Source organism: Globicephala melas, chromosome 1 (genome assembly GCF_963455315.2).
Source record: "Globicephala melas chromosome 1, mGloMel1.2, whole genome shotgun sequence".
Taxonomy (NCBI): domain Eukaryota; kingdom Metazoa; phylum Chordata; class Mammalia; order Artiodactyla; family Delphinidae; genus Globicephala; species Globicephala melas.
In genome coordinates, this window is record NC_083314.1 from 154,852,919 (window position 1) to 154,865,407 (window position 12,489).

Here is a 12,489-nt window from a genome sequence, read left to right on the forward strand (position 1 = left end):
CCTAGAGCGCCTCAGAGACTTCTCTCTTTCAGAACCGTTTCTAGGAAAGGGCTTCATCAGTTAAATTTCCTGAGATATGGATGAATAGCTGTCTCATGCTAGATTTGACTGTAATCCCATGGTTCACCAAGCAATTTTAGGCGAGAATTAGAAAGTAGTCCTAAAATCCTAAACCATCTTGCCAAAGAGGTCTTACTGTATACCAGACAGTTTCCTTGAATTTAGCGTTCATCAGAGGCCCTGTATGAATCCCAAGCATTACCTAAACACCTAATCTCTAAGAAAAACCACAAAGGACAGTGTAATATGGTCCAGGACCCAAGACATACCCCATAAGCAGAGAAGGCAGTGGCCAGAGGATCTGACTTGGTATGGGTAGAACCCAACCATGAGAGGGAGTCTGCCTCAGGTTCTATAGTGCAAGGATTAGGGGCTGCTGCGTGGGGTTGGGCCGTGGCCTGGGTGTAGAAATGTCAGGATGAGGCTCCCTTTACGAAGGCTTTCCTAGCCATTCTCTTTTTTTTTTTTTTTGTGGTACGTGTGCCTCTCACTGCTGTGGCCTCTCCCGTTGCGGAGCACAGGCTCCGGACGCGCAGGCTCAGCGGCCATGGCTCACGGGCCCAGCCGCTCCGCAGCATGTGGGATCTTCCTGGACCGGGGCACGAACCCATGTCCCCTGCATCGGCAGGCGGACTCTCAACCACTGCGCCACCAGGGAAACCCCTAGCCATTCTCTTTTGATGTTCACAAACCCCTTGGGAGAAAGGGGCCTCCCATGCTATAGGTTAGGAGACTGAGGTCCTGAGGGAAGCACCTTGTCTGCTGAGCGGCAGAGTCAAATTCTAACCCAGATTCTGTGCTCCATGCCCATGCTCTCACTACTGTACAACTCCAGCTTCCTTGGAATGTTTCCATAAAACAAGGCAAATATGAAAGGAGGGAGGAAGCATAGGAGCAGATCCTTTGCAGACAGGCCTTTAGCCAGGCATCCAGAAGCATTTCTGAGGTGTCCTGCTGGCTAAGAGGCTCAGCTTCTGAAGTGCCCTCCTCTAAGCAAATGTGTCTCTTCAGCACCTCTATTCCCTGCTCTAGCGTCTTGTGTTAGGGCAGACTCTTCCCAGAATCTCTTCAGCACCCCTATTCCCTGCTCTAGCGTCTTGTGTTAGGGCAGACTCTTCCCAGAATAGCTTTCTTTTTTTTTTTAAGGTTCTCCTTGTCAGAAAAAGCCTAAGACATCCAAACCAGAAGAAAACTCAGAGACCATCTAGTCTAAAAGGAAGTCTCTGAGGAGATCCATGTCCAGAGAGTGGCATTGGGCTTGACTAAGGCCACCTAGTGAGAGCCAGAGCCATGACTGGTACACAGGCACCCTGTGACCCAGCCCAGGGCTCTCTGCTTTGCTGCCTCTTACTCCACCCAAACAGATTCCTGGGAGCCAGCGCCCTGGCAGTCCTTTCAGGCTAGTCCCTGCTGTAACTCTGGTTTTACTGTTTTCCAGGTGAGACCTTTGCCCTGGGAAATAGTCTGGCCCGGTCCTTGGAGCCACACTCAGACTCAATGGACTCCACCTTGAATCCCACCAACCTTGTCAGCACCTCCCAAAATCTTCGAAACCCTGGGTACCGGCCTTTGCTTCCATCCTGTGGCCTCCCACTGAGCACTGCCTCGGCTGTGCGCAGGTTCTGCTCCAGGGGTAAGCTTTTCAGAGTTCTGGCTCTCCTGCCCTCCCTCATTCTTTCCTTCTTCCCTTCCTGAACCCTGGGAGGCCAGAAAGGACTTAACTCTGTTGCCTGCTGCCTGGAGGTTGGACTGCCATCTGGGCTACCATTGTGCCTGACTAGGCCCCTGGGGAGCAATTGAAGCTCTGGGATTAGCTTGAGAATAACAGAAACTAAGAGCCAGCGACCTAGAGCCAAAGGGACAGGGAAGGAGTCCTTCATTCATTCATGAGCTATTTATTTGAACACCGTCTGTGTTTGTCTTGGGGACACAAAAATCAATCACTTCTTGTCCTTAAAGAGCTCAAAGTCTTGTGGGAGAGACAAACACTTAAATAGGTAACTTGAAAACAACATCTTGAGTGTGGCTAAAGAGATACACTTTGAGTTGCATGAAAGCTGCAAGAAGGAACACCTAACCCGAGCTTGGTATCCAGGGGAAGCTTCCTTGAGAAAGTGTCTGACATTTTAAATGTTGACTATATTAATGTATTAGGAGTGGAAGGCGGGGGAGAGCTTTCCAGGGAAGAGAGTACAGTATGGACAAGGGCAAAGGGATAAGAACTAACACAGATTGTACCAGCAACTACACGCAGTTTGGTATTGCTGAAAAACAAAATGTAATTCTGGGACTTCAAAGGGAAAAGCCTGCAAGCATCAGGGGTTGTATCATAGAGGACCTTAAATGCCACGTTAAAGAGTTTGGAGTTGATCTTGTAGGTAATGCGAAGCTCTGGAGACTTTTACTTAGAGGCAAGACCTAAACAGGTTTGTGTTTCCAGTAGATCATTGACTACTGTGTTGTGGATGGAGCTGAGGCAGGACAAGAGTAGAGAGACCGCTTAGGAGGTTACTCAGGTTTCTGGCCAGACCAGAAATGATAAAGGCCTAGATTAGGGCAGTGGTAGAAGGTTTGTAGAAGAGAGAATAGCTTTGAAAACTCTTCATGAGGTAAATTGAGTCAGATTCAAGGGTTGTGAGGAAGGAGTGGGAATGTCTCCCAGGTTTCTAGAAGGGGTGACTGGATAGATGGCGGTGCCATTCACTGAGAGAGGGAACCAACCATAGAAGAGAAAGAAGGGGAGGGAGCCCGTGGGTCATCTAGGTGATACCCAGCAGGCAGTGGCTGTGCAGGTCTGATCCTCAGGGAAGAAGACTGAGCTGAAGTTAAATATTTTGGAGTCATCAGCAAATAGATGGAAGTTGAAGTTGTAGGGTGAATGACCCCCAACTCCCAGGAGTATGTCTAGAATGAAAAGAACAGTTGACCAAAGAAGGAGTTCTGGGGACCAACAAAGTTCAGGAGGAGGGAGCAGGAAGAGGATCCCACCAAGGGGACAAAGGAGTAGTCAAATGTGAGGAAAAACATAAGAATTTGATACTGTGGTGGCCGGGAGTACAGAGAGTGTTTGAAGACGAGTACAACCCAAAAAGGTTTGGTAAAATAGGACTGAGAAATATCTTCTGGATATGGTGATTAGTGAGTAACTGGTGATCTTAGTAAGAGCAGCTTCAGTGGTGCTGGAGGGTGGCGAGGGCAGATTGCCGTGGGTGGGGATATCAAGGAGAGTTTGATGAGAAAAAAGGAGGTGACCTTCAAAAGAAGGTCTTCTAGAGTGGGTGCACGCTGGGCATGTGTATCAGCAGACAACTTGAGCCTTCCAAGAAGAAGAAATTCAGAATATAGGAAAGAGGAGAGAGTAAGGCCTTGTGGGTGGTAGAAAGGATTAGGGACCAGTCTTAAGACAGAAGGAGGCACACCTTGCTCCCTGAGACTGGAGGGAAAATTGGCTGTGGCCATGAGGGAATGGAGAGAGGGCTGAGCAGGGAAGGGCTCCAGAGTGCCAGGAGATTGGACCAGCCATAAAGAAGACAGGAGGAAATGGGTCAAGGAGGAGGGGATGGTTTGCAGGAAACATGAAGGTCCAGCGATGCTTGGAGCTTGGAGGCTAGTTTGCCAGTTTACAAGAGCTATGGTTTTCTGGTGTGGTTCTTAGAAACCTAGATGTGGGGTGAAAAAAGACAGTTTGAGAGGTAAGTTTTTATGTTGAGCTAGCAGAGCAGGAGGGGGCGGGGAGCAGGGGAGCAGGTACTTAGTGGAGCTGGAAGAAGAGGAGTTTAGATCATCAACACTGGATCTGGGCAGGGTGGGGAAGAAGCAAGGCCGAGAGAAGGCTGAAGGATGGGGAGACTATAAGTTTGATGTGCTAAAAGGGTCTTTGTGACATAATGGTTATGGGGACATAGGTCCCAAGAGAGCTGAAAAGGTGGGATGTTGGGGTCAGAGAGGGGGATGTTTAAAATTCCTAAGTGGATTTGTTCCAAGAGATGCAAGAACCAGACAGTAACCTTGGCAGTAAGCATTTGAAGTATAGTAGAGATGAAAGTCTCTGGAAGCAAGGCAGCAGTTGAATGGATTACCTCTGAGGATTATGGCAGGAATTGGGGTGGAACAGAAGGTAGTGAGTTAAGTACCCAAAAGTCTTCATTTAACAAAGAGCAGAAACCCAGAGATCTACAGATGAAAGTGATCCGGAAGAGCAGACGGTCGGTACATGTCTGGCCTGTGAAGAACACGAGCTTCCGTCGGAAGATGGTCTAAAAGCAGCAGTGGGGAGACAGGAGAATGCCATTTCCACACCCACTGTGGCCTCCCCCAGTCCAGGGATGGATGAGGTGTGAAAGAATAAGACGACTCCAGTAAGCAAGGCCTGCAGTGGCAGAGGGGGTTCTCAGGAAGGCCGAGACAGGAAGAGAAGCCTGGGATGCCCCTCCCGACCCTAACCCCAGCAAGGCCCCACATGGAGCAGCGTAAGGAGCTCTGAAGTAGAGGCAGGGCGGAGGGTTGGTGCCCTGCCTTGAGACTTAAGTCACCTCAGCTCTCAGGTCTTCCTGCTCCTCATACACAAAGTGGAGGTGGTGATACTGACCTGCTCTTTTCTCAGGCGTGTTAAATGGATCAAATGGAAGCAGGGATATGGGGTCATTTTGGAAACTGAATCATTCCCGAGGTATGAGGGGGTTACTATTAGTGTTCTCTTCCCCAAAGCCCTGTTTCTGTTAGGCGTGCTTCCTTTTTTTTTTTAACTTTATTATTTTTTTTATTGAAGTACAGTTGATTTACAATGTAGTGCCCGTCTCTGCTGCACAGCAGAGGGACTCAGTTATACACATATGGGCATTCTTTTTTAATATACTCTTTCCCGTTATGGTTTATCCCAGGATATTGAATAGAGTTCCCTGTGCTCTACAGTAGGACCTTGTTGTTTATCCAACCCTACTGACATATATAATATTTGGCGTCTGCTAGTCCCAAACTCCCAGTCCTTCCCTCCCCCGCCCCCTCCCCTTGCAACCACAAGTGTGATCTCTATGTGTGTGAGTCTGTTTCTGTTTTGTAGACGGGCTCATCTGTGCCATATTTTAGATTCCACACGTACGTGACATCATACTGATAGGCTGCCTCGCACGGCACTGGCCTCAGATGCCACTGTTGTCTCCCAGGCATCTCCACTCTTCCCTTGGGATACACTGGGAGTCTGTTGGCCAAGTCACAGTCTGAATCTCTCTTGACCCTGAAGATCCTCATAAAGCTATGAGAGAATTCTCTCTGGTTGGCCCTAGAATCGTTTCTCTCGAAGAATTTAGATGACAAGTCTATGCCCTCCCTTATTTCATTGATCCATATGGTCGGGCCTCAGTTTGTCAGTCTGGCCTCTTGTGGATGTGCCCCACCTTCCTTAGTCATCCTCAGACTGAGACACTCTGCCTTGCATGAAGAGTGACCACCAGCTGTACCCATTGGGTGGAGAGAGAGACCCCTGGTATAGTCTGTCTGCAGGAACGGGCATAGGAAAAGACAGAGACAGGGCACTAACTTCTCTCTTTCCTAGCTGTGTGGTCCTGGGCAAGTCACTTCACTTCTCTGGGCCTCAGTTGCCTCATCTCTAAACTAAAGATGATGATACTTCCTTCAAAAGCTGTTTTAGGGCTTCCCTGGTGGTGCAGTGGTTGAGAGTCCGCCTGCCAATGCAGGGGACACGGGTTCGTGCCCGGGTCCGGGAAGATCCCACATGCAGTGGAGCGGCTAGGCCCGTGAGCCATGGCCGCTGAGCCTGCGTGTCCAGAGCCTGTGCTCCGCAACGGGAGAGGCCACAGCAGTGAAAGGCCCGCGTACCGCAAAAAAAAAAAAAAAAAAAAAAAAGCTGTTTTAAGGGTCAAATGAGCTGATGATGCTGGGAGTTGTGGATGTATCAGGCCACTCTCCGCCACATTCAGTGCATCCCAGTCGTCTCTTGCCTGGACTGTTATAGTAGCCTCCTTTTCAACTGATCTCCCTTGCTTCTGTCCTTGCCCCCCTAACGACTGTTATCAACACAGGCTCAGAGTATAAGTTGGTTCGTGTCACTCCTCTGCTCAAAACCAACCTTCAGAAAAGCCAGTGGTTTGTCAGTGGCTTACAAGGTCCTCTGTGATGTGCCCTGCCACTCGTCCCGCCCCACCACATACGTACATACTCTCAGATGTTATTTCCTGCCATGTTCTCTTCACTCACTCTGCTCCAGCACACTGGCCTCCATGCTAACCCTTCAACATGCCAATCAGTCTTCTGCTCAAGGTCTCTGCTCAAATGTCATCTCAGAGATGCTCTCCTGACCACTGTATAAATTAGCAACTTCCTGCCTCCTGCCCTCATGGAGTGTATGTTCTAATGGAGTAGGCTAACAGACAAACATGTAAATATATAATAGTATTATATATGAGTATATGTGTGTGTATTTATAATATCATTATATAAGTATGTGTATAATTGTGTGTGTGTGTGTGTGTGTGTGTGTGTGTGTGTGTGTGTGATTCCTAGCTCCCCTGGGTAGAGGAATTAGCTAAGATGGTCCAAGAAGCTAAGATGGACATATTCATGTGTAGTATCTGCTCCCTGCTCTCCATCATCTGTGCAGTTGGTTTCTGTCTCAGCATCGCAGTGGACTTTCAGGGCAGGGAGAAGTGGCTGGCTCACACAGCCCTCTCCAGCTCCCTGTCTACCACCCCTCTAAAAAGCCTTTGGAATTTCTATGGCGCTGATCACCCTGCTTGCTCCAGCACACTTCTGTCCGGTCTGGTCAGTGCCCAGCTACAAGCTTCAGAGGTAATATGTTCCAGTCTCTTCCCCAGGGAGCAGGAGGGGTGCCAAGCCAAGTGTGCTTCGACTTTCAGACCTGGGACCCGGAATGAAGGAATATGAGAGAAGATCTTTAGCCTTTGCAAGACATGGTTGAAGAGTAGGGCCTTTCTACTTTCACTGGTGTTTCACCTCTGACAGTTGGCTGCTGACTGGGCATCTCCTGGGTGGTGAGGATACTGACACGAGCAAGGCAGGGTCCTTTCCTCAAGACAGACCTAGGCTGGCGGGGAGACAGGAAAATATACATGGAACTATGACGTAGGATCATTCATTCATTTAGCAAACGTGTTTGAACATCTGCTGTGGCAGAGCAGGCACTCTTTTATGTGCTGTGAAAGGAAAACACTCTCCTCCTGCCTGTCTCCCTACGTTCAGTACTCTGTTCAGCACTGCTTCACTTCCCCTGCAGACGTGTGGGTTTCCACACACCAAGCAATTCTGCGATGCCAGCTGGGCCTCCTGCAGTTTTACTCAGTTCTGACACGAGCTCCCTGGAGGAAGCGTCAGATCCCACAGGATAAGGGCTCCGTCCCACAAGACTGACCCCCCCACACACATACTTCAGCTGCCAGTTCAAAGTCCACATTGTTACCTGTGCTTCTGACTGACTGGCTCTAAATTCGAGGTTCCTGTGATCCCTTCCATGGGTTTGATTAACCTGCTAGAGCATCTCACAGAGCTCAGGAAAACTGTTTACTTGCTAGATTACCAGTTTTTTATTAAAAGGATGCAATCCAGGAACAGCCCAATGGAAGAGATGCGCAGAGGAAGGTGTGGGGGAAGGGGTGTGGAGCTTCCATGCCCTTCCTGGGTACACTGCTTGCCCAGGACCTCCACACGTTCACCAGCCCAGAAGCTCTCTGAAGCCCTGTCCTTTGGGCTTTTATGGGCTTTTATGGCGACTTCATTATATAGGCAAGGTTGCTTATTTCGTTGGCCGTTGGTGATTGAACTCAATCTCTAGCCCCTCTCCCTTCCCCAGAGGTTGGGGGGAAAGTTCCCACCCTCTAGTCACCTGGTTGGTCCCTCTGGCAACCGGCCCGCATCCTTAGGGGCTTTCTAAAAGTCACCTCATTAACATACCCAGGTGTGGATAAAAGGGACTTGCTATGATTAGCAAAAGACACCTTTATTTCTCGGACCACTTAGGAAATTCCTAGAGTTCTAGGAGTTCTGTGCCAGAAAAGGGGATGAAGACAAATACATACGTTTCTTCTTATTAATCAGAGTATCACAAGGACATAGCAGGGAATAGGAGAAGACAGATAAACATAAATGCATGGAATTACTGTAGGTTGTGATATGTGCTGGGGGTGGAGGAAACTAGAGTAACTGGATTGAGAGTGATTATGTGGGGACTGAGTACTTTTATTAGGATATCAGGGAAGGCCTCTCAGAGGAATCAATATTTGAGATGAAACCCAAATGTTGAGAAGGAATCAGGTGTGCAAAGATGTGGGGAAAAGACAATTTTAGACAGAGGAAATTGTGTGTCTGGGTCAAAGAATAAAAGCATGGCTTATTCAGGAGGCAGAAAGAAAGCCAGAGTGTCTGGAGCTTGTTGAGTAAAGGATGGGGGGAAGGGGGAGAGGAGATAGCAAGGGCCAGATGATGGGATGCCTTCTAGACCGTGGTAAGGGGTTCGACTTTATTTCAGGTACGCATTTCGAGGCCATTGCATTTATTGACATGATCCAATTACTTTTTTTTTTTTTTTTTTTGCGGTACACGGGCCTCTCACTGTTGTGGCCTCTCCCGTTGCGGAGCACAGGCTCCAGACGCGCAGGCTCAGCGGCCATGGCTCACGGGCCCAGCTGCTCCGCGGCATGTGGGATCCTCCCGGACCGGGGCACGAACCCGTGTCCCCTGCATCGGCAGGCGGACTCTCAACCACTGCGCCACCAGGGAAGCCCAAGCCAATTACTTTTTAAAGGTTGTTTTGACTGCCTTACGGAGAAAAGATTATTAGAGTGATGTGATGGGGGAAAGTGTCTAGAGATTGAGCTGTAACCAAGAGATCCATGAAATGCTTTGTGAGACCAATTATTTCAGGATTAGACAGGAAAAGTTTCATAAAGGAGCTGATCCTTGAAGGCGACCCTTGCTTAGCTAAGTCAGAGTTTGCCAGAAAAAAAAAAAGGAGAAATTGAAGGGAGAGAAGGGGGCACATTCCGGGCAGAGGGGATGAAGCATGCCAGAGATCTGTGCCGGTGATGATCATACAGAGAGCTCAGATCCCACAGGGGAAATGGGAGGGGCTGTTTTTGAGCCAAGATTGAGATAAAAGCTCTAAGCAGACCAGTAAATTAACATTGAGATTCCTGGCAGCCAAGGCAAAACTGTTCTGCCTCCAAGTGTTTGGCTGACTTTGCTACAGCCTTGGAGGAGGCACTGGGTATTACCATCCATCACTTTTTTTCCCTTCCTGGGCCCCAAGGACTTGGCTATAATCTAACCCAGCTCCCGAGGTCTCTCTAGAAATGGTCCCCAGAGCCAAAGCAAAAGCAGCCTCACCTGCCAGCTCCTCCACGCCCACCCCCAATCCAGGTCATCCCCTTACTTCACTGCTACCCCTGATTCAGGTCCAGGCAGAATCACAACCTCAGTTTAAAAACCATTTCCAGAATCAGACCTACCCTTAAGATTTGAGTGAAGAGGGTCTCAGGCCTTTGGTCCCTTTGTTGAAAACCCTTCCCTCCCCCGGTTGCCTCTGGTTCCCCTGCTCTGGCACTGCTGAGCCTCAGTGGTCACACAGGGCCATTGGGACAGGCCAAGGAGCGTGCTGGGGAGTTACAGACCAGTCCCCGCCCATTATGCAGGTGTCCTCCTGTCCTGCAGGGTCGGATCGCCGGGATGCCTCTCGACAGAGTGGCCGGGACCCCTCCTCGTGGACAGTCGAGGACGTGATGCAGTTTGTCCGGGAAGCTGATCCTCAGCTTGGACCCCATGCTGACCTCTTTCGCAAACACGTAGGTGCCCCTGCCTGACCTCTCCTGTGTACGCTGGGAGTCCTGCTTCTACACCTTATAGACTCTTAAAGGGGCACGAGCTATATACTTGTTCTAGGTTCCTTGAAACTGAGCACAGGCGACACCATACAAACTTAGAGACAGAATCTTGGGTCCCAAACAGCCCTCCCTGGGCACTGAATTCAGCTCACTCCTTTAGTGTAGGATCTGATTCAGCCACACTCCTACTGGGTCCCAGGGACAGGACTGTCCTCTCCTAGGAGCACTTGCTCTCCTAGCTACCTGCTGTGGCCTAAGGCCAAGTTAAAGAGTCTCTTGCCAGGTGGCCCCCAACTCTCCTACCTCATCAGAACCCCATCCTCTACTTTCTCCACTCTGAGCCGCCTCCATCTCTTCAAGTGGCCATTTGGCCCTGTGGCCAGGGGCTGCTGCTGACCCCCCTGCAGTGACCATACTCCTCATCTGGGGCTCAAGCCCACTTCCCTGTAGCCCCTGCTGCCTGGTGCTGTCCTGTGCTTGGGGCACTCTCACTGGTCACTCACTCCTTCAGGCCAGGTGGGTCTGGAGGGTGCTCTTAGGTCAGGCCTGAAGGTCTCACAGCTGCTCAGCGAGTGCCTGCTCTGTGCCTGGCTCACACGGAGGGGTCCCTGCTGCTCAGGAAGGAAGGTGACTCACCCGATAGCCCTTGAAGGGCGATACAGAAATAGTCCGTGATGAGTGACAAGTACACTGACTGGGGAGGCCGCCTGGGAGGAGACGGAATTGAGCTGACCTCAGAGGTTTGGGGTCCGGGGAGACTGCCTCTCGGGCAGCAGAGAAAGGAGATTCCTATAAACGTGTGTGAAGAGCTTAACCCGGGGTGGGGGGGGGTGGTCAGTAGGAGACGCTGGGGAGGGGTGGCTGGAGACAGACGCTGGGGAGAACAGGTAGGCTGTAGCATCGCAGCAGGTTCACTGCCACGTGGCTGGCATCTCCCCGGGTGGCCTTTAATCAGGAGCTGGGGTGGTCAGACCACCCAGGTCTGATGACGCCTCCCTCCATCCCCGCAGGAGATCGATGGCAAGGCCCTGCTTCTGCTGCGCAGTGACATGATGATGAAGTACATGGGTCTGAAGCTGGGGCCTGCACTCAAGCTCTCCTACCACATTGACCGGCTGAAGCAGGGCAAGTTCTGAACAGGGAGACGCAGCCTAGACAACCGAGGGATCGAGCAGAGGGGCCATCCTTCTCCCAGGAAGAAGGGCCATCGGCCCCCTCCCGGGCACCTCAGTGGGGTCCGAGGCTGCCTCAGGACTCCAGGAGGCTGTGTGGAGCTGCCAGCACTGCCCCTCCTGCCATGGTATGTCCTTCCATGAAGGGCCGAGACGGGCATGGGGCCCAGGGTTGCCACTGCTCTTCCCCTTAGCCCTGCCTCGGCTCTGAGGTCTCCTGTATTTATTGCTCAGGCCTGGCCAGCCTCTCCCCAGGAATTTAGACTGAACGCCTTCCAAGTGATGGAGGAAGGGGCTGAGCCCTGAGGCCTCGGAAGACGGGGCCCTGAAGTGACACTCGTGCCCGGTCCCCTCACCACCCGCTGGGCCTGGTGTGGCTCCCCATTACCCCATGGCTCCTGCCTTCTTCTCACGAGATCCGCGGACTCCAAACTCATGGTGCAGACCTCTACCTTTTTTAAGAAAAGATCTTTTCTTATTAATTTATTGTTTCTGGCACTTGGGCAAGCCCTCCAGTTCATACCCCTCTCGCTCCAGACACTGGGTTTCAGGAGGAGGGAGACTGCCCTGCCCCGGCCCCAGACAGGCCCTCTCCAGAGCGGTGTGGCCCCTTTTCAGAGGACATTACCTAGGGTCCCTGTCCCCTTGCCTCTCTTCCTCCGCTGGGCCCTCTGCAGCCTCGGCCTCATCTGTGGGAATGGGAGTCCCTGCCCTGCACTGTCCCCACCGCAGCTCCCTTGCCCTGGCCAGAATTTCTGCTGAAGAAGGTTGGGCCCAATGATTTTAAGCCAAGAAGGCCCTGAGATGGATGGGAGAAAGGGGTCTCTAGGCTGGAGTCTGGTTGTACCCACTCCACTGTCCACATGCTTCCTTTGTAAGCAAGTCAGCAGCACAGCTGCCCCCGCTGCCATCTGGACTTATTTTATGTCAATTTGTTTATAAATAAAAAACAATATAGATGCCAGTGTCTTTGTAATCGGTCAACAGATAATCAGCGTGCCTCCGAAGGGCAGGCCACTCCCCTTGTCTTGGTCTTTGCTCCTCGTTTTTATCTACGAGGAAACTTGGACAAGATGCTCCCTGAGTTCTCGTGACTCCAGCAATCCCTAGAGAACAGGCTGTCTGCCACGTGCCCACTGGGGCCCCAGCATGGCGTAGCCCCTGGTGAGACGGTATGAGGTCCATTCTCTGCCCTCAAAGGGCTTTGTGCTCTGGTGCAGCTAGACAGCAGTGTGGAGGAAGCAGCCACAGGAAGGCCGAGCAGGAAGGACAGCGTTCGGGTCAACAGCTCCAAGGAGCCTCAGTGGCAGGGGTGAGGAGAGATGCAGGCCAGCCTGCAGGGCACCTCCTGCGCCGTCCAGGGGCCAGTGCTCCAGTCCAGAACCTCACTTCCCTGTTTATAAAGGGCC

The 12,489-nt window shown here is 51.2% G+C and overlaps 1 protein-coding gene across 29 annotated transcripts in view; it reads left to right on the forward strand.

Moving 5' to 3' along the window:
* The window catches only part of SCMH1 (Scm polycomb group protein homolog 1), a 191,909-nt gene extending 179,870 nt beyond the window's left edge, over nucleotides 1-12,039 (forward strand). For 21 of the 29 annotated variants that reach the window (XM_060307134.1, XM_060307144.1, XM_060307146.1 and 18 more), the window contains 5 exons: nucleotides 1,499-1,693; nucleotides 4,664-4,729; nucleotides 8,672-8,833; nucleotides 9,739-9,869; nucleotides 10,919-12,039. In XM_060307134.1, the coding sequence (XP_060163117.1) occupies nucleotides 1,499-1,693; nucleotides 4,664-4,729; nucleotides 8,672-8,833; nucleotides 9,739-9,869; nucleotides 10,919-11,044 (680 nt within the window). In that variant the 3' untranslated portion in view covers nucleotides 11,045-12,039. Of the gene's footprint in view, nucleotides 1-1,498; nucleotides 1,694-4,663; nucleotides 4,730-8,671; nucleotides 8,834-9,719; nucleotides 9,870-10,918 lie in introns of all 29 variants that reach the window. The other 8 variants (XM_060307062.1, XM_060307147.1, XM_060307148.1 and 5 more) reach the window with 4 other exon arrangements.
* The last annotated feature ends 450 nt before the right edge of the window (nucleotides 12,040-12,489 follow it).